The sequence below is a fragment of the Ammospiza caudacuta genome, chromosome 16 (genome assembly GCF_027887145.1).
Source record: "Ammospiza caudacuta isolate bAmmCau1 chromosome 16, bAmmCau1.pri, whole genome shotgun sequence".
Lineage (NCBI taxonomy): Eukaryota > Metazoa > Chordata > Aves > Passeriformes > Passerellidae > Ammospiza > Ammospiza caudacuta.
The window spans coordinates 10,735,446-10,756,388 of NC_080608.1; the positions used below are offsets into that span (position 1 = coordinate 10,735,446).

At 47.4% G+C, this 20,943-nt stretch overlaps 1 protein-coding gene across 4 annotated transcripts; it reads left to right on the top strand.

Moving 5' to 3' along the window:
- Positions 1–601: 601 nt before the first annotated feature.
- MYOT (myotilin) lies at positions 602–13,146 on the top strand. Of its 4 annotated transcripts, none has more exons than XM_058815260.1 (10): positions 602–740; positions 2,469–3,074; positions 4,729–4,879; positions 6,732–6,833; positions 8,783–8,832; positions 9,457–9,589; positions 10,712–10,919; positions 11,462–11,627; positions 12,056–12,189; positions 12,556–13,146. In XM_058815260.1, the coding sequence occupies exons 2-10, from the start codon at positions 2,635–2,637 to the stop codon at positions 12,726–12,728; spliced, it is 1,557 nt and encodes a 518-aa protein (XP_058671243.1). In that variant the 5' UTR covers positions 602–740; positions 2,469–2,634; the 3' UTR covers positions 12,729–13,146. The 4 variants fall into 4 exon arrangements, with proteins under 4 accessions (XP_058671243.1, XP_058671242.1, XP_058671244.1 ...); XM_058815259.1 differs by having other exon boundaries at positions 674–736; XM_058815261.1 differs by lacking the exon at positions 2,469–3,074 and having other exon boundaries at positions 722–740.
- Positions 13,147–20,943: the final 7,797 nt, after the last annotated feature.

Consider the following 20,943-nt stretch of genomic DNA (forward strand, 5'->3'; position numbering starts at 1 on the left):
CCAGGACAGGGCAGACAGAGCCGGGATAGAGCCGGGACAGAGCCGGGATAGAGCCGGGACAGAGCCGGGATAGAGCAGGGACAGAGCAGGGATAGAGCCGGGATAGAGCAGGGACAGAGCAGACAGAGCCGGGCTGGCCGGGGCAGAGCCGGGATAGAGCCGGGACACAGCAGGGACAGAGCCGGGATAGAGCAGGGACAGAGCCGGGATAGAGCAGGGACAGAGACGGGACATAGCCAGGACAGGGCAGACAGAGCCGGGGCTGAGCCGGGACACAGAAGGGACAGAGCTGGGACAGAGCCAGGCTGGCCAGGATAGAACGGAGACAGAGTAGGGACTGAACCGGGGCGGAGCAGGGTCAGAGCCGGGACAGAGCCGTGCCGGCCGGGAAGAACCGGGACAGAGCCGGGGCAGAGCAGAGGCAGAGCCGGGACAGACCCGGTCCAAAGCAGCAGCAGCAGCCGGGGCTCGGAGCCGGGCAGTGCCAGCGCCGCCGCCGCCGATCCGCTGCCCGCGGGCACCTGCCCAAGCCCCGGTCCTTGCCCGGTGCCCGGCTGTGTAAGGAGACTCTTATTGTGACATTGGCGGGGGCCGGGGACAGGCCGGGCCCGCGGTGTCACCGCTGGCAGCACATTAAAGCCTCCGGGCTCATCCCGCCGCGCAGAGGGCGGCTATGACAGTGAATGACCGTCCTTCCCAAAATACCGGCCTCGGCCCAGGTGACAGCTCCTAGGCGGTAGGTAAGGCGCTCGTTGGGCTTTTCTCCACGTCACTTTCCACTCGGAGGCTGGCCAGGGAGGTGGCGAGAGGGACTGCTGGGAGTGCTAAGGTGGAACCGCACCTGGACGGTGCGGCGGTGTCACCGGGAACGTGGGCAGCAACACAGCCAAAACACGGGTTTGATTTTCAGCAGGAAAACTGTCCCTGATATTACTTACTGGTTTTACCTTGTAAGGTCGAATATCTCTTCGGATTTATTTTTTTCCCTCCCAAATCAAGGTGGAACGATTTGAGGAAAACATGGCTTATCCCTTGCCGTGAGAAGTGACGCTGCACACCAGAGCTTGGTTAAGGGCAGCGTTCTAAAAAAAAAAAACAGAGCAAACGCTGGTTGCTGTCCACAGCCTGTGGTACAGTGAACGCACAAATCCGTGCACTGGTAGTGATATAAAAACGGGATAAAGACAAGACTGAACGAGTTTTCTGCACTAGTGAATGGGGACATAGTGTGGACATGCTCCAGAAGTTTGAGCCAGCTTCAAATTCCAAGAGTATGACACGGGAAAAGTTAGGGAATTTTTACTATAAGGCCTCTGTTTACTTACAGCTAATTCACAACTAATATTGATGAATACCTGCAGGAAGTGAAAGCCTTGAGTCCTTAATATCAGAGCAACGTCTCCACTTATCTCCCCCCATGGGAATTTATGACCTCGTGGAGCCCTTCTCTGGGCTCTCCAACGAGAGGAATACAATACACTGGGTGTATATATAGCAGTGAAACAGCTGATCTCAGTGGGGCAAGATTACAATTTTTTCCAGCACATGTAACTGTGGGGATTTATATTCTTTTTTTTTTCTTCTTCTCCTTTTCTTTTTATTAGTGGCTTTATGCTTATTTGGGGGGATTATTTTTTTTATCCTGGAGCTGGAGTAATTTGTCCATTTTAAAAAGCTTGCGAAATGAAACTCTCCCAGGTTTTGAGTTGATGGAAAGCCTGGGTTTTTAGATATCAAACACCTACCTGCAAAATAAATCAGGACTCTGAGCAGCTCAGCTTGCCCTACCTTATCTTGCAGCTCATGTCCTTCTGGCAATTAGCAGCCTTAATAGCAAATATCAGGAAATCACCTCAGAGACACGAAGTCCTTGGCATTCTAATCCCAAATCTCAGCTGGATATTAGAAACTCTGAATTCAAAACCCATTAGAGAAGAAATCAGATTTGGTTTCAAAAGTTTCATTTTAGACTTGAAAGTGAAACTTTTGTGCTTCCCTATGGTACAAGGAATTTCTTGGCAGAGATAGCTGGTTCTGGGAAATAGTACATTTAGCCTTTTGACAGGGCACAAAGCAGCAGGATCCAGGGATCTTTAGTTAAGATGATACACGGGAAATTACCTGGCTTAGCAGTAGTAGATAATCTCTGTTTATCTATAGATTTAGGCAGGTGGTAACCAATTGCTGTTTCCTTTAGCATTTACTGGGCTCTGGCACATATGACAAGCCTGGTGATCATTGCACCTGAGCCAGGCAGACTGTGTGGCTTGTTTCTGTGACCCAAAATGCTCATACAGTCATGGTACAGTTCTAATAAATCCTAAATAACTTTATTTTAAGTTCAAGCTTTAATCAAGTTGAACTTTAACTTCATAGTGTTTGGATTGCTAGTGGCTGCTCAGAACAGAGCATTTTGGTGATTCAGCTTGTGACGTACAATTTATTTTATCTGTATTGTCTTCCTTAAGGGAAAATCCACTCCAAGAAAGCCTCTATTCTGCAAGGCAAGGGTTCCATTCTATCCAGGAGCCCAGCCAGGAAAACTTTTGTGGCCTGTCACCTAGCTTTTACCAGCCACCTATCCAAAGCCAGTTACCACCAACTAAAACCCAGGACAGCCGTGAAACCTCTCCTATGAGTGTCCCTAATCTCCCATCCGTTTCCTCTATGTGCCAACCAACCATGTTTAACTACGAACGTCCAAAACACTTTATCCAGTCTAAGAACGTGTGCCAAGGGCAACAGCAGCCTCCAGGACCTGCGGCAGCCTCCACAGAGCCGAGCAGAGAAATCAAACAGTCCTCCATCCTCATCCAGCCTCGTAACCCCAGCGGGCAGAAATTCTCCTCCTCGTCATCGCTGAGCTCTTCAATCACGCTCTCCTCGCCTTCCTGTAGCGCCCCTAAGGAATCCACCTATCCCATCACTCCTGCATCTGCACAGTCTCCTGCTAGCTCATCATCTGGCCAGAGGCTGCTGCCCATGCCTAACCAATCCCCCGCAGCCTTCCTGTGCTCCGTGCTCCCCTCGCAGCCCGGCTATAGCAGCCCAGCTCCTTCTCCCGTGGAACCTCCGTAAGTACACACAGCTGCTAACCCTGCCTGCTTCCCCCGGCCTGTCCCAGCGCTGCCCACCCCAAAACAACGCCCTGGCAAAGCCGTGGCCCTGCACAGCTCCCACTGACTGCGCTGTGCAAGGCAGAGCTGCACAGGTCAGGGTAGGAGTGCTCGCCCTTGTGTGGGAGTCAAACTGCACCATGGGCATGGCACAGGCTGCTGGCTGAGTTTGCTGGAGCTGGTTTGAGTTGTTTAGTTGGATTTGACAGAAATTTCTTAAGGTTATTTAGAACAGAAGACAGGCACCTATCTCAAATTAATTTCTTTCCAACAGGGAAAGACAGTAATATCCCCAACACAACTTAGAGAGTCTAGTAAGTCTCAGCAATATTTTCATGTTCCACATCATGATGTGGATCTAAACTCACCTACAAAACCCCTTTTATTAATCATGCATGCAAAAGCAAGGCAGCCCCTTGAAAATTTCACCCCTTTAGAGCAAAGAATAAATTCTTTCCTAAATATGTATTATATCATTTTGCCTTTGGGCTGCAATCCAAATATCTTCCAAGGTCAGTGAGCTCTCAAAGGGAGCTGGGCCTTGCCTTCTCACCAACTTGTATTCCTGCCAATATCAGCTGGAGGTCCTGGGGAAAGTCAGGGTAGAATACACACAAAGTGAGATATTGGAAAGTTGATAGGGGCAGGGGGTCCTGCTGACTTGGATATAAACCCAGGTTTGAGTGTCAGTCTGCATTCAGGAAATCAGAATATTTCTGTCTGTTTTCTGAATCACGGCACTGAGGGAAGGGGAAAGGTAAGATAGGCTGGGTTATCTGGGGAGAGTTTCCTGAAGTCCTGCAGGACTCTGGAGGGTTTGGGACCCTGCTGGGGTTTGGGTTTGTAGTGTGGGGCTGTTTGTTTCCATAGCAAAGGGCTTGGGTGCCTCACTAGGATTTTTGTATAAGTTGCTCTTAAATACAACATGCAATGAGTTGAGGAATTATTTTTCCAATCTCACTACTAATGAGCAAACAGGGACATGAGGTGTGTTCATCTTTGGGGCAAATCACTCAAGTTTTATAACTCACATTAAGTTATTAAGCCCAAGCAGTGCTGGGAGTATTCTGGAATTATAACCCTCCTACTCTAGTCTAGCCAGCAGAACCAATTCCCAAGCCACAGGAGGAAGAGGATTTTGAATTGAAATAATTTCTGAACACAAGTGCAGCACAGGAGACCCCAGTGCAGGTCACAGACCAGGTCAGACCTGTCAGCACAGAGTGCTGTGACCTCCAGCAGACCTTTGCAGCCCATTCTGATGGCTGCCCCTCTTTTCCTGGTGTCTTCCAGAACCAGATGTGGTACCCAGCCCTGGGAGCTGGCTGTATCCGTGGCTGTGGATGGCAGGGCCAGGCTGGGAGGGACACTGCAGGATGCAGGGATGCTGTGTTGTGAGGACACTCAGTGGTTTGGCTGCACCATGATGCTTCTTCCCCTTTAGGTTTTGATACTCAATTGCCCAACTTGGCCTGTTCTCCTCCTACATGCTTTGTGGGTTCATCTGAGCCCCAGTTCTCAGGGGCAGGCTCACATTTTCTGTGCATTCTGTGAAGCAAATAATCCATCAGGCCTTCAGGAATAACTTTGTTTTCTCCTCCTGTATGAGTAGTTACTCACAGCCCATGTATAACAAACAAGCCAGCATCAACTCTATGCAGAAGACATCAGACCAAGAAATTCGAGGAACAAAGGAGGCCCTCATCCAGGACCTGGAGAAGAAACTGAGATGCAAGGACAGCCTCCTGCAGAATGGCAACCAGGTAAGGGATCAAGGAGCTCCTGGGAGGGCAGGCAGGCTGCAGAGGTGCTGCTCCAGGGGCTGGAGCCTCCAAACTGAGCTAAAAGCAGAAGGAAATGCAGGAGCAGCACTGCCCTTTACTCAGAACCTCGACACATCCCACCAGAGCAAAAGCCATTCATGACCAGAATATTCTTTCAATGTGAAAGAGAAAGGAACATGTTTAGAGCTGTGGCACAAATTTGAACTCTCTTCTGGGGATCCTGTTGGACTGATCCACAGGAAATTAAAAACACAAGGAGAATGCCTCAGTTCTCTAGACATGACTACAACCTGGTTTTCAGCACTGGGGTTAATAAACATCTCAAAATTATTAGAACCTGAAGAAAAATTGGAATATGTGAAAGTTCACTCTAGGGATCACCACTAAATGGGGTAAATTTTTTTCTTTTATATCAACAACAATAAATGAAAGAAATTATATGAGCTTTTATCATAAAGCCTGTCTCCTATAAGAAGGCCTCTTAGCCTCAGTACTTATTTATTCTGCAGAGGCTCACAATAGAATCCCCCTTACCAATAAATCAAAATCCAGGGGGAAAATTTGCTACCAGTAGCAGCTGGAGCAGGCAGGTTTCTAATGTGGGAGCCTTTCTGCTGGCTGCAGGCAGACTGGTAAAAGCTCAGCGTTCAGTTTCCATCTTCTTTCCCCTGAAGCAGAAAGGAGTATTCTCATGATCATCAGGGAGAACAGCTTTGTGTCATATATATAATTTTAAATATTGAATGGGCAAACAAATAGGTCAAATCTGACTGAATATGCCCCTAAACAGGAATGTCCTATGTGCTGTAGGAAACCTTGTCATAGCAAGTCAGCTTTTCTTCCCATAGGAAGAAGCCAGGCTAAAAATAAGTCTTATGCAATCACCACTGTGTCCTCCTCCCCTTGTCCTCCAACAAGCCTGAGCCAACTGGCCAATCTCAGCCACACTTGACACACACATAAGGACCTCAGGGATAGGCAGCTCTCACAGGTTTTGCTGAAGGTCTTGTGCTCTCTTCTAAAGAAAAGTCCCTCAAGGCTCCCAAAGCTTTCCCCAGCCAGCAGCCAACTCATGTGTATCTGTACAGAGCAGAAATTCAGTCAGAGCTCACCCTTGTGTCAAAATCCAAACCCGAGTGAAACTTTGTGGGCAGCAAAGTGTCAGGAGTTCTGGTGCTAACATGCTTCTCTAAAGTAACACAACTGACAGAGCTTGGATTTAGCTCTGCTCATTTTTATCCCTGTGTGCCACATCCAGAGTGCAGGCACCGACTGTGCCGTGCCTGAAAGGTTCCTTGCCTCCTGCCCAGCATTTCACCCTGCAGATGTGCTGGCAGAAGCCTCCCCAGTGCTTGCAGGGGCAGAGGTGCTCCCCTCTGGCTGTGCCTGTCTCTGCTGTGGCTTTTTTGGGAGCATCCATCATGCCTCCAGCTCCACAGCTGAATGGCTTGGGAAGCTTTCCCAGCCCTGACAGAAAGGTACCCTGGGACTTACTCTGGCTTCTGTGGATGATGCCATCAGCCACCCATAAATAATCCCAGCAGAGAAAGAGGAGGAGTGGAAGGCCACAGATGGCATTAGGGAGGCTTTGATGAACAGGCAGTTTAATCTTTTATGCATTTCAGTGCTGTATATATTGAGGCTGACTTCAGTTGGCATCACAGACTGCAAACCCTCTGGGCCAGACGTGGTCAGCTCCTGCTTCCATTGACAACATCCTGAACTTGTGGCATATTAATGTGAACTTGTGGCATATTAACGTGCTCTTAACAAGCTGATCTGAAACAGTGAATGGGCTTGTGACTGGAATTGCTGTGCACTGTGCCCCCAGAGACTGACCTATGAGGAGAGGATGGCTCGCAGGCTGCTCGGACCAGTGAATGCTGCCTCAGTGCTGGACTCACAGAGTGAAGACAGCATGCAGAATGCACAGGTAACTGGGCACTGCCTCTGCAGAAAGGGTTCCCTGGGGTTCTGCTGTGGCCTGCTTGTACCTGGGAGGGCAGAGATGGGGTTTATTTGCTGCCAGTGCAGGTGAGGGGTGGCTCTCAAAGGCAGAGCTCTCCGTGGCAGGGGTTTGGTGTTTTCACAGAGGGAAAATTCAAGCCCCATTCCCTTGCTGTGCCTGATCTGTAGGAATGACCTCTCCAGGGAGGAATTCCAGCAGCAGCTGCACAGCACAGCCCCCAGTGCCTGTGACAGGCAGGGAGCAGCACCACGAGGGAGCCAGGTACCCACTCCCAGCAGCCTGAGTGCAGGCTGGGCCAGGACAACAAGATTTACACCTGCCACTGCTGGGAACAAGTGACATTGGCCTCAAGAGGTCGTGGCCTTGGGCTGAGATTGGTTGGGTTTTAGCCCTTGCAGGGGGCTGCAGCCATTAAGAGAATGCAAAGCAGTTATTTCAGCAGCCCACATGCTGATAGACAAGAATTTATCACTACTGGCATTTTCCAAAGAGTTTTAGTTGGAGATTTGCATCATTTGTTGGTTATTCAAGCCAGTTAGAAGCTCTCTTTGGCGCCTCTGTGCTCAAGGTTAGTGGAAATGTCCATGGTGTGGCATTGGGTACCTGTGCAGGACAGAAACCCCTCCTGCTGCCAGCAGCAGAGAGCCAGGAGCAGGCACTCACCTGCCAGAGAGCCCTCAGCAAAACTCCTGCATGGAACAGACACTTAGCATCACAGCAAAGGAGGGATACACAGTTTGAGCTATCTCTCCCCAGCAATCACCTGGCAAGATCAGGAAAGAAGGAGAAATCATGAATGGCAGAGAGCAGGGGAAGCCTCATCTTTTGCTGACAGCAATGAAATATTCAGTCAAAACAGGCTGACTGACAACTTTTCAGCATGTGTGAAATGCTGTTTTAAAAAAGAACATTGGAAGCAGAGATTGGCTTATGTTTGGGACATTTTACTTCCATTGTTCAGTCTTATTTTTAAATATTTCATTCACTGATTCCTCAGGAACTTAACTCAGTCCATGTAACAGGTCATTAGAATCATCAGTAGCTTCACCACTACAACATAATTTCACAGGACAAGTAATAACAGAACTTGTGTAAATGAGCAGATACAGGCAATTGCCTTGGACTGTACATGAACTGAGCCCAGCAAAACCCTCATTCATGTCATATTCCCCCCCGAACTTAAAACTGCCTCCTTGCTTCAAGTTTAAACCCAGGCTTAAATGTTCCACAGGGCTGGGCTGCAGAGCACAGAACCAAGCCCTGGGATGGCCCAAGGCAAGCACTCCAGAAATTTCCATGTAGAGTTTGCTCTCTCTGACTCCATTGCTAAAACGAGTCGCTGGCACCAAACCCCGTCGCGTTTTCCAAACATCCTGGCTCCTAACAGGAATCAATCCTGGGTACTTTAGCAGATTTAGCCATGTGATTTCAGAGTTGTCAGCGAGCTTAGCTGGTGCTGTGATCTAGAAAGAAAAGTATTTTCCAGCTCAGCATGTGTCCATGGCTGCTGGTACCACATTTAAGTGGGCACAATACGAGGCTCCTGCCAGCAATCCCACTGCTATTCCTGCTGTGGGGAAGGACACTCTGTACTCAGCTCTCAGCTTAGACATTGCCAGGAGTGCTGCTCCTCTCTCACAAAGGTTATGGGCTGGCAGAAAACCTTGTGTGCCAGACAAAGCTGCTGCACCCATCACCTGGGCAGCAATGACAAGTTCTGCCATGGCAAGCCCACGGTGAGCACAGAGTGTGTCAGATCCTCATGCAAGTTCCTCTGCCTCCTGTCCCAAGGACTTCTGAAGTACATTCATTTTGTTTTTAAGCAGCACTCAGGATAATGAACTTAGGCTTCTGATTCAGTCTACAGATAAATCTTTCCAAGTGAACTCACCTCTCCTCTTTCTCTTCCCAAGCACCAGAATGCAGAAAACATCAGGCTGCAGGTTCCCACCACACATGTCAGGTAAAGCAAAAACTTGTTCAAGATCTTATTTCAAACATTTCTAGACAATGTTGATTTAATCTCACTACTTATCACTCTTCCTAAAGTAGTAATTACTAAATTCACTCCTTTTTGACTAAAATGCTACCATTTTTGGATGGGTGATGATGCCTATGATCTTAATCCAGTGAATTCTAAGCATAGCATTAGAGGTTTAAAAACTCCTTGGGAGTTGGGAAATGCAATTCCCATGCACATTGGAAAAATACTCTTTGTATTCTAGAAGATTAATTTCTAGTCAAAGAAATATAAATATTGAATGAAATTATATAAATTATGAATATAATATTTCTATAATAAATACATAAATATTGAATGAAATTGTTATAAATAATGAAAATTAAACATGAAAATTGTCTTGTCAAGTCTTTTGGATATTAGGCCATAATGAAGGTTATTCTTGTGTGCTGAAATGAACAACCTGAGCAAGAGAAGTGACTGATCAAAAGTCATGACTTACAACTGAAAAACCAACCAGAACTGTTAGATTCCTAAAGCTGAGGGACTCCAGCTGCAATCAGAGCTTTGATACCACTTGTGCTACAGTAGCTTTTACACAATTTACTGTTCCTGTCCCATTTTCAGGAGCAGACCATCCTCTAGAGGCGACGATCGTGGACATGACTCAATCCAGGAGAAGTTTTTCCAGCCACGTTTCACACAAGTGCCTGAAGATGTGGTGATCGAGGAGGGGCGGTTCTGCAGGCTGGACTTTAAAGTAATGCCAGCCTCTCTCCCTCCCAATTCCATTGCCAGCCTCTCCCAAAATTCCATTGCCAACCTCTCCCAATTCCTTTGCCAACTTCTCCTTCCAATTCCATTGCCAACCTCTCCCAATTCCTTTGCCAACCTCTCCCTCCCATTCCATTCCCTCTTGGGGTGTGGGACATGCAGAGAGGTCTCTGCAGTGCCTTTGCATTTTCATAACCCAGAGCACTAAGGGAAGATGGTTCAGGGTCTCCCCAGGCTATGGAAACCAAGAAACAGGAGATGGCTAAATATGTCAGCATTCTCTCTGGGAAAATATAAGTGGAATTATCTGCATAAGATTATGATTAAAGCTAACTAGTGGTAAATACAGACCACTATAGAATGTCTCTGGACCTCCTTGGGAAGAATGACTATTAATGCCCTGCTGAAAAAAGGCTTTTTGTCAGGGAACCTTGTGCTTTGCACAGGGACTCCTCTGCTTCAGTGGACACACATCCAGCAAGGTCTGTGCAGGACTCACCTCCCCTCAGTGAGTCTTCCACGACTCACTGTACCTTTGCTGGAGCAGACAAGCAAGGAAATGCCCTAAATAGAAACAAAACTCAAGAATGGCCTAAAATTCATGGCAGCTGTACCAGCCCTGGGGGGAGAAAGGACCCTGCCCTCCCTCACAGGTTTCCTAATGAGTGCCCACCTCTTTGCTTCAGTAAACTCTGGCCAGACTTACACATGGCCTTTAGCCATCTCCCTCCAGGTTGCCCAAACTTCTGGATGCTGTGGAGGAGCTGGAGCTCATTTACAGCCATTATCAGCTGTGGGTGCCAGCACTGCAGCAGTGACAGCTCTGGGAACGAAGGGCTGAACCCAAAATCAGCATCTTGGGCCTGATCAAAGCCACCTGCAGGAAGGGAACCACAGGGGGCTGCAGGAACAGCATCCACTGTCTTGTAGCTAAAGCTCATCTTTCCACAGCACTCCCTGAGCCTTTCTGTGCAATATCACATTAATATTCAGAACTAGGAAACACTATACAGCTTTGCAGTTTGATCAACCATCAGCATCAAACTCCCTGCAGTGTTGGAGGGATTTTATCATCTTTAACTCTTCCCTGCTCTCCTCTCCCTCACAGGTCAGTGGGCTCCCCACTCCAGATGTGATGTGGTACCAGAATGGAAGGATGGTTCACCAGGATCAGTTCCACAAAATGATAGTGTCAGAAAAGGGGTTCCACTCGTTCATTTTTGAAGCAGTCAAATCAGCTGATGCAGGGACATACGAATGTGTGGCTGTCAACCGTGCAGGAGAAGCATCTTTCACAGTAAAAGTGGAAGTAATTGGTAAGACTGAGAGCACTGATAGTTCCCTGGACACACTGGGAAATCTCAGCAATCTACTGCTTTTCTCCCTGTGTTTGGGACATTCAAGTAATAAGAAGCAGAGGTAGCACTCCACATATCCAAGATCAAGCAATAAAAATCAATTTAGGCTCAAACAATTAAAATCAACTTACTATTCCAAGACTATTTCAATAACTACATCTAGGATGCAGTATTTCTTCAAGACACTTCTATTGGGATATTTAGATATAGTGATAAAGTGAGATATCCAGAATATATATTTAGATATAGCGAGATGTCCAGAATTTAATTTAATTGATGTTATTAATTTTCCAGGATTGATAACATGTGTTAATTGACTCTCCTTCTAAGGTGGACTGTGTTCACCACACCCTTTAGCTCATGGGAGCTGCCTGCAGGCTGAGATGCAGTGAGGAACACATGTCCTCCTGAATTTAGCAACCCAAAATCTTAAAAAACAAGCATGACATGAGCATTCCACACTTCCAGTAACTCCTCCTTATCTCTCCTCTTTAATTCAGCTAAAGAGCATCACATGCCTCCAACTTTCATTTTCAAGCCCCAAAGCAAAAAGGTTTTTGAAGGAGACACAGCCAGGCTGGAATGCCAGATCTCTGCCATCCCAACCCCTCGGATTTACTGGAAAAGAAACAACGAAATGGTACAATATAATACAGACCGAATAAGGTATCCCACTGCTCAGCTGGCATCGGGGTGTTACAAACAGCAACCAGTGTTGGCTCAGTCAGGTGTAAATGGGCTGGGTCTGTAAGCAGCAGGCTGGGGGCTGGATCTGCCCTGGGGGGTGACACAGGGGCACAGGCCACGTGCTGAGAGCCTTTGGGGACACAGGGGGACAGAGCTGTGCCCAGGGCTCCTCTCAGTGCCTGCAGCAGCAGAGGGCCCTGGGGAAGCGCAGATTCAGGGCCAAAATGTGTAGTGTGGGGCTGCACACTGATGCCACGATGTGAATCACTGCTGGCTCTAACACAAATATTCATGTCTGAACAGTGTGCGAGGATTGTTCCGGGGCTTTCTCAGCTCCTCAGCATGCGAACTCTGCTTTCTCTCCTTGCCCCTCAAAGCACTTGGGCATTAACACGTTGGTTTTTCAGCTTGCTCCATGACAATACTGGAAGGATTTGCCTGCTGATCCACAATGCCACCAAGAAGGATGCTGGCTGGTACACCGTGTCTGCTGTCAACGGGGCAGGGGTGGCCACGTGCCATGCCAGGCTAGAGGTTGCAAGTAAGTTCCAGGTCCCAGGGCCACAGAAAGTGCATCTTATACTCAGAGCTGGCCCTCAAGATTAATCTCATGATGTTCAGACTGCTGGGAGGATTTATTTCCCAGATAGATAGTAACTATCCTGGGAAAAGCTCTTTTGTTTAGGACAGAACACTGTGGAGTGTCCTTTTGCTCCTTTAAAGACTACAATTCCAACAAGCAAGAGGGTGGATATAAATCTCTGGTGTCTGAGATATGGGTTTGTCTGCTAAATTCTTCCCAAGGGCTTGCTGGTTTATATTGCAGATCCAAAGCAATGGGGTTGCCTGCCATGGGTCTCTGTGCACTCTGGAAGGCACTAAAAGAGGTTTTTTCTCTCTCTTCCAGCACATACAAATAAGCCACTTCCAGCCCCAAAGCAGTTACGGGTTCGACCAACCTTCAGCAAGTACTTGGCACTCAATGGAAGAGGACTGGATGTGAAACAAGCTTTCTCACCAGAAGGGGAGTTTCAGCGTTTGGCTGAGCAGTCTGGACTGTATGAAAGTGATGAACTTTAACTGGAAATGAAGAGGAAAACCTCACACCCATAAGAGACAGTTACAACATAGATGCAGTTAACTGGTGATTGCTCTAATTAGCAAAATACCTACTTGCATATTTTTACCTTGACTCTTGCACATTCAGCTGTTCCTGTTTTACCATGTTAGATTTTATTTATATGGTTTGGTGACTGTAACCATTACTGAGTATTGCATTTGAACTAGAAAGCCTAAGAAAGCAGGTGATTTAGTTTTAACAAGTGTGGGTGGGCTTAGTTCCACCTGCGCTTGGTTACATGCTAAGGTAGCTTGATTTGTGCTGCTTCTCTAATATCACTCATGGTAATATCAGAAGTCTGTACTGTCTGAATACTAAAACCAAATAGAGTAGAGTGTTTTTATGAGAATAAATTAGAGGCAAATAAAATTTTAAATAACCAACCAATCAGCTGTGACTCTTCCTTGCTTGATCTGTTAAAAGCAGATTTGAATGCCTGGCATCAGCTGCAGCCTGGGAAAGATGGGTGCTTACCCTCCTGAGCTTTCCACTTGTCCCCTCCCCTGTCTGTTCCCACTGTCATTTGTCATCTGGCATAAACCAAATATTTAGCATAAACTAAATGCTGACACCCTATTAACACTACACCATGCCAGTGAGGCAACATCAATATTTCTTCTCCTTGCACACTTGACCCAAAAGCTGCCCTCCATGATATGAATCATTAGGGCTATCATGTTTTCCCTCCTTTAATCAAGGAGTGGTTGCAACTTATCCTGCTGTTGACTCTCAACAAGCTGTTGATTTGAGTCACCCAAGTGGTTTGTGTGCTGCTGTTCACAGAGACCTTGTTCAAAAACAATATTAAATACCATGGAATAAAACCAAAACTGGAGGTCTTTCAACTGTACTTGCTACAAGAAAATCTGTGGGGGTTGATTGACCTGACCTCCTCATCAAGGTGCACAGTCAGCAAACCTCTCAAGCATCTTCCAGAACAGAAAAAATGAGACTTCAGTTTCACCCTGCATTGCTGTACCATTAAATAACCCCCCAAATCTGAACTGCATTACACTGACTGTTAAATTCCCCAAAAATCCTGCAGCTCTATGATCACACATCTCCTCTGGGCTGCCCAAGTGATGAAACACACTGAGATAACTCCCCTCTGGCACATTTGGAGATGGAGCTGATCACATGAAATCAGCACCCAGTTTGCCCACAGGTTCCACTGGCAGGTTGGAAAGTCTGCATCATTTCCCTGGCAGGTGTTTTTACACACAAATGGAATACCTGAGGTGCCTCACACTCTTTACCAGCAATCACAGTGTCAGCTGTGCCTCGTTCAGTACTCATTCCTCACCCCACACATCATCCAACCAGAAACGTCCCTGCAGTGGAAATGGCTCTCAGTTCCCAGCAGCACAGCTTAGTGACAAGTGGGAATGGCAGAGCAAGCTTAGAAGCTGCTGTCACCCTCCAAATTCAGCCTGTGAGCACCCATCCCCTCCTTGCCCCTCCTCTCTGGTGAGCTCAGGGTGCTGAGCACAGACCAGAGCAAATCCATGTCCCACCTCTGCCTGGAGCTCTCCTCTGCTGAGGATGGCAGGAGCAGCTCTGGGATTTCTGGAGGGCAAGGCTTTCCTCGGAAATGTTTTCATGCAGAGAAACAAATGAAGATGCTCCCAGTAAAGTTCAGAGCAACCTCACCTCGTGGCTCCCAAAAACCTTGTGCTAAATGTTGTGTTTTCAGCTCAGGAAAGGCAACGAAATCCTTCAAATGCGTTTGGAGAAATTCTGGGTACAGACAATGCTGAAACTTCTGAATAACCAGCCTAGGAAAACAACAGGCCAGCTAATTGCTGCATCATACACAAAACACAAGGAAAAAGACTTCAATAAAAATTATTTTCATAGTTTGCAAAGGGATTCCTGTTGGATGGACTCTGCTGGGACAAATGCTACCACAACACAACATTAACCCTCCCAAACAACAACAGTCATATTTACAAAAGAATTCGCTGTTGGAAACAGCCCAGGTCCACCAGCTGAAAGGAGGCAACAACACTGGATCCATCTCCTGTAATTCCACACTTTTTTAGCATACTTACAGCAAATGTCATTACTGAGCTGAAGACAGATCTGACTTCGGTCTAAGGAATCAATCTGAGCAAGTAATCCTGTCTGAGCACAGAAATGTTTGAAAGTGCCACGATTCTGCATCAGTAACAGCCATGAGTGCAATTAGCTGAGCTTTTCTCTTGTTTACATTGAGATAAACCATGGATTTGTTTTTGTGCCAACATTAAAGATGGGTATTTGGCATGGGAAATCCATGGCAGAGACAGGAAGAACTGGAAGGAGCAAGCCCAGTTGAGCAGAAGCACATGTTAGTGCTTCTATCTCCTCTATCATCTCTGGAGGAATCAATTAAAGGGAGGCTTTAATTTAAATCACATATTTATAAATTGGAATCAGGCAAAAATACTCTGGAAATGCCCTGCTTCACACACTTCATTTAGCACTGATTTAACATAAGAGAGACCATGTGAACATGCCTAAGTAACAATGAACTATGTAAACCAGAGTTGTTTCATTTAAGGTAATGAAATAAGATTTTAAAGTAATAAACTGCCTGGCCCATCTTGGGTGAAATCCAGATTAATAAGCAATTGTTGTTTTGTGAAGGTGCTGAGTAACTAAATAAAGGCACTGGGAATATGCTAAGGCTCTGTATCTCCTGAGAACTTCATGTAAAGAAAATGTTATTTCAAGGTCTGCCTTTAGTCATCAGTTTTGCATGCAGAAGAACACAAGGACTAACAAGGATTACAAAATAAAAATCCAGGCTTACATCAGTTCAGGTCCCATAAGCTGAGCTGCTTTGTTTCCCCATTTCTGAGAGATGGAAGCACTCCTCAGCCCCCTCATTATCCCCATGGAGCTGGGATCCATGGGCTGGCACAGCAGTGGAGGACACATCTTCACCCACATCAGAGCAGGAGGGTGAGGAGAAGCTGGTGTTTCTCAGGCAGAACAGCTGGATCCCTGCAGGAACCAGAGCTGCATTAATCATACTTGTGTTTGTGTTTCATAAACATAAATGTGTATGTATGTCTCAAGATGTAATGCTAATGTGAACCTCTTCTGGATAATCAGGTGAGCTCTTACCTTTATGGTGTGTGAAATCCAATTTACTGAGGCATGGTGCTTCCATAAGGGCACCTCAGGCATTTGCAGCCACTTTTCCTCAGGTAGCAGCTGGCAAGAGAGTAATTCATTAAAAATGCAGAACTCAGATCAGGGAACAGACCCAGATCCATCCTTCCCATTTTTTGGCAATAGTTGGTGTCCGGTCTGTACTCTGGTTGCTGTTGGGAAAGATTTCTCAGCCTTTTCAAGGTCAAAGACTGGATTATTAGTCCTTGTTATTAGCAATATTAGTCAATTAAGGCCTGAGATGATTCAAAGGGATTGCATTTATCACCAGCCCCCTGTTTTTCCTGACACCAGGGCTGCTCTCAGCCCCCCACACCCCTCCCACGTGGAGTCCATCAGATCAGTCACGAGTGGTGATGAATCCTGTGGCCTTGACAAGTCTCATGTTGCCTCTTTGTCATTGCACCCATCATCTAGGGAGCTACAAACGTGGTAAAACTGAGAAAGAAATGCTCCAGAAGTGCCCAGAACTGGCTGCATTTGCTGCTGTGGGGGTGAGTTGCCCCATGATTTCACCTCTGTGTTTGCCAGCCTTGGCCAGCCCTGCAGAAAGAGCCCCAGGGTGAGCCTGGTCAGGCTCAGTCTAACCTGAAGTAACTGCTTAGGCTCTGTCCTGCCCTGGAGAGGCTGCTCAGCCCAGGGTCCGGGGCCCCTTGCTGGCCTGGCTGTGGCTCTGTGTCCTCCCCACTCATTACCCACCCTGTTTGCTTTAGCCTGGAACCTGGCAGAGCAGGGAAGGGCTGGGGCACAGCAGAGCTGGCACAGTAAAACTGGGATGGGTGACACAGCACAAACACAAGAGGTTTGGCCAGAAAAGCCTCATAGAGATATACAGCTTATGACAAAACACCCAACAAGCTCAGGTTCCTCAAATCTAGCCATATTTTGAAGCCAATCCAGTCCTCCCTGTGCAGAATGGCAGCCTGAAGGGAGGGCAGGGAGCTGGGCTGGATCTCCCTGCTCCTGCTTTCCTTCAGGATCCATCCTTGCCCTTGCCTCCAGCATCTCCTGCCCTGGAGGAGGGTCTGCTAAAGGAAGAGCTGCTGGCTATGCCAATGTCTCTCCAGATTTCTGTTTCCTTGCATCCTGGTTCTTTACAACACCATGTTGTAAACATGCTGTCAACATCTTCCTTCCCTGGATAAAGTATTGTTCAGATTCCCTTTCTCTGTACTCAGGAATCACAGTGCTCCTCAGCACAGCATGAACGCTCACTTTTACCTTTCCATGGGTGAGCTGCAAAGGTGCAGCTCAAAGGGAGAATTCTGTTTATAAGATTCCAGAGGGGTTTAAAATTACCTCCCCCTCATGATCATGGGTCATGCAAATTCCAAGCTCAGCTAAAAAAACGTTGCACGTGGGCAGCTGTCTCCATTGGAGCAGCTGGGAAATCACCACAGGCAAAAGCCTCCCTAAACTCAGCCTTTTCTAGACCCATGTTAGCCAGGTATGACCTGTACAGACAGCCTGGCTGTAAGAGAGCAAGGCAGTCATAGCTTTGTAGCCAAAAGCTGTTTAAAAAGTTGCTACTTCTTAACTGCAGAAGGAGGCAAAATGTTCTGACCTTGATTCAGGACTGCCTTCACACCTAATTTAATTGCATTTTTAATTGCAAATACACACACTGACCTCTGGACAGAGAGGGCATATTTCTCCAAAACCAGGAACTACCTTGGTTCCTAACCAGGTGCTCTGGGGCCAAACCAATGGAGACAGTGTTGAGGAAAAGGTGGGCTTTATTATTTCCTGTAATCTTAGAAACTGCTGGTTGCATTCTGGAAATTGAAGAATACAAAAGGAGTCACAGTTGCCCCCACTGTGACTTACAAAAGCTATTTCTCCACAGGATACTATTTTTAACATCATAAGAATAGCAAAACTAAACCCATAAATAAAGAAAAATCACCAATTATGCCCATAAAGTCAAATAAAAGCTTGTTCAGGCCAGGTCATACACAGAACAGCAGAATTGGCAGCAGGATAAGATCAGTGAGTTCTAGTGACTGTATAAAGTTGTGAGCTGAGCATTTCCCCAAATGTTAACCAGAAGCAGATGTATGGAAAACAAACAAGTTTCACAGCAATCTATTGGGTCACAGGCTGCATCTACAGCAAGGGGAAATATTACTGCACCTTCCTCTTGCTTTGCTAAAAGGTTTCCAGCAATCTTTGTTCCAGTTCCATCACTGGGCTAAGTCTGTGTCTGTACAACATATTTTTATTTTAAAATCACTTCTGCAAGAAGAAAATTAAAGCCCCCAGGCTGGCTGTAAACATTACTGCACAACAATCCCTGCCATCACTCTCCAATCTGAAAAAAAAGTGTATTTCTGTATCCTGTCTTTTTGGAAGGGCCAGAAGGAAAGTCTACTTTCAGCCAGATGTGGAACACTTTTCCCCACAAAGCTCCATGAATCTCTTCCTGCAGGACTGATTGTGGTACTGCTGTCCCAGTCAGCCATGCTGGCTTTGAGACTTACTTTATTTTTTAAATCCCTTTGGTGTTGAATTGGGAGTTATCAAAGCTCAGGAATGGAAGGAAGAGACCCAGTCCCAGCTCAGGGCGACATCTCCAGTGCAGCATCCCAGCAGGGTGGGGCACGCTGCTCCTGCAGATGCTGTCCCCATCCCCTGGCAGCTGCAGCCGTGCTGAAACCTCACTGAGGGACAGCCCCAGAGGCAGAAGAACTGCACCAAGTCAGTGATGTTAAGATGCTTTAAGTGCTTCTATACTGGCTGGCAACAGCTGCCCTCTGGGAGGGAATGGTTTAGTAGAGCTTCAGGACACAGAGGGCACAGCAAAATGCCTGAGCTCAGCTGGTAACAGATTGGTCACACAGTTTAATTAAAACCAACTACCCCCCCTTATTTTCCTATTTCTGGACAAGAGGAGCAGGACTCTCAATAAATGTATAAACAGCATTTTGGGTCTGTTCTGTGAACCTTTCAGGTGCTATTCTGAGAACTGCCCAGCCCTGCTGGAAATACAAATGCCTGGATGACATCAACTGCTGTGCCTTGTTTGGGGCAGCTCTGACACTCAGCTGGGTGACCAAGGGGCAGCTCCCGAGCCCTGGGGCAGCTCTGAGATCCAGCTATGGGACCAAGGGGCAGGTCCCGAGCCCTGGAGCATCCCGGACCTGCTGGCTCACATCGCCCGACCCCTGCTCCCTTCATGCGAGAGGTTAATGCTAATCTCTCAACAATTCCTACCCCGCTATCTGTTACCGTCAGAGAAAAGGGATCAATTTAAGCTTTCAGGGAAATCCCCAAATCTCTCTCCTCGGCTCAGAGCTCACAGGCACCAGAGGGCGCTTCGCTCCATCCTCGCACCAGCCGGAATTCCGGGAACATCCCTTTTATCCCTCAATCCCTGTATTCCCGTAACCCTGGGGACAGGTTACGGGCAGGCCAGAGGCTGTGCACCCCAGGCAGTCACTGCTGTCCGTCTGTCGCCAGGACTCAGCGCAGGAGGAGGAAAACGTGCCCAGGCTCCATCCGGACAGTGTCCCGGGGAAAGCCGGGGCCAGCAGGGAGTGCAGCGCCCCCCGCACCCCCAGGCCCTGCCCAGCTCTGTTCCTGCAGGACACACAGCCCGGCCCCCAAGCCCCCGAATCTTACACTAATCCTACCAGCGGTTGTATTTCAAAACCCATATCCTGTATATGTATTTCTCTAGATGTAATGCTAAAGTGAACCTCTTCTGGATAATCAGGGGAGCTCTTACCTTTACTATGTGTGAAATCCAATTTAGTGAGGCATGATGCTTCCATAAAGACACAAGGAAAGGCTGGGCACCTCAGGCACTTGCAGTCACTTTTCCTCAGGTAGCAGCTGGCTACCTGTGCCTTGTTTGGGGCAGCTCTGAGACTCAGCTGAGTGACCAAGGGGCAGATCCCGAGCTCCGGAGCATCCCGGACCTGCTGGCTCACATCCACCCCGACCCCTGCTCCCTTCATGCATCAGCTGCCGGGGTTAATGCTAATTAACCTCGTTAATGCTAACGCTGCTCCACGGGCTCTGCTCTCCCTGTCTCTGATCCCAGTGTGGAGGAGCAGGGTCACAGAGAAGGGAGCAGAGGCATTCCAAGGCTCCCAGGAGGGGATTTCCAGCCCAACAGCACAGTCAGGGAACACAGCAGCCCTGCCGGGGATCACTGATTTTGGACTTTGGCCAAGCCAAGCCATCCACTCTCTTCTAAGAGGACCAGTTTTAAAAACTAAACCCCTATTCCCTTCCCTCCAAAGGGATCTTGCTGCCAGGCAGCAGCCCAGGACACTTGTCCCAGAACACACAGGTCACTGGTGATTTGTTTATCTGGATTACTCAATAGCATGACAGCAGAAAAGCAGGTGTGTGGCACCTGTGACATCTCCAACCTTTCCTCCTCCTGGCAGCCCTCTCCTACAGAGCCTCAAAACCTTTGCACACATTTCCTCTCCCAGAACTTCCCAAAAGAGCTTTCAAGCTCTCCTCAATCTCACCTCACTACCCTGGGGCACAGGACACCCTCTCCAAACCCTGCCTGGCATTTCCCTGCAGTGACACAAATCTGCTTGGAGAGGGAAAGCTTGGAAAACCCTCGACTTGCATTGTCTCAGAACTGGTTCTCCAGTAATAGATTTCCTAATATAACTGAGCTTTTTGCACCCTCAGAAACATGCTGCTCCTCCATTTTAACTAACAGTGTTCAACACAGTTATTTTCGTCATTAATATCCTACTTCACTGCACATCGATTTGCAGCAGTTCCCACTAAACCATCTTTGAGGGAATTTTTTTCCCTATTAGCATCCTGCTCACAGCAAGCTTCATTGAGTAAATGATGATTTAAGGAAAAATGGGGGATTCTTTGAGGGAATTTTTTTCCCTATTAGCATCCTGCTCACAGCAAGCTTCATTGAGTAAATGATGATTTAAGGAAAAATGGGGGATTGTAGAACAGATCAGTAGGAACCTTGTACATTCTACAGGCCAATGTCCCAAGAATTTCTTTCCCCCATTTTCAGAGAAAGGC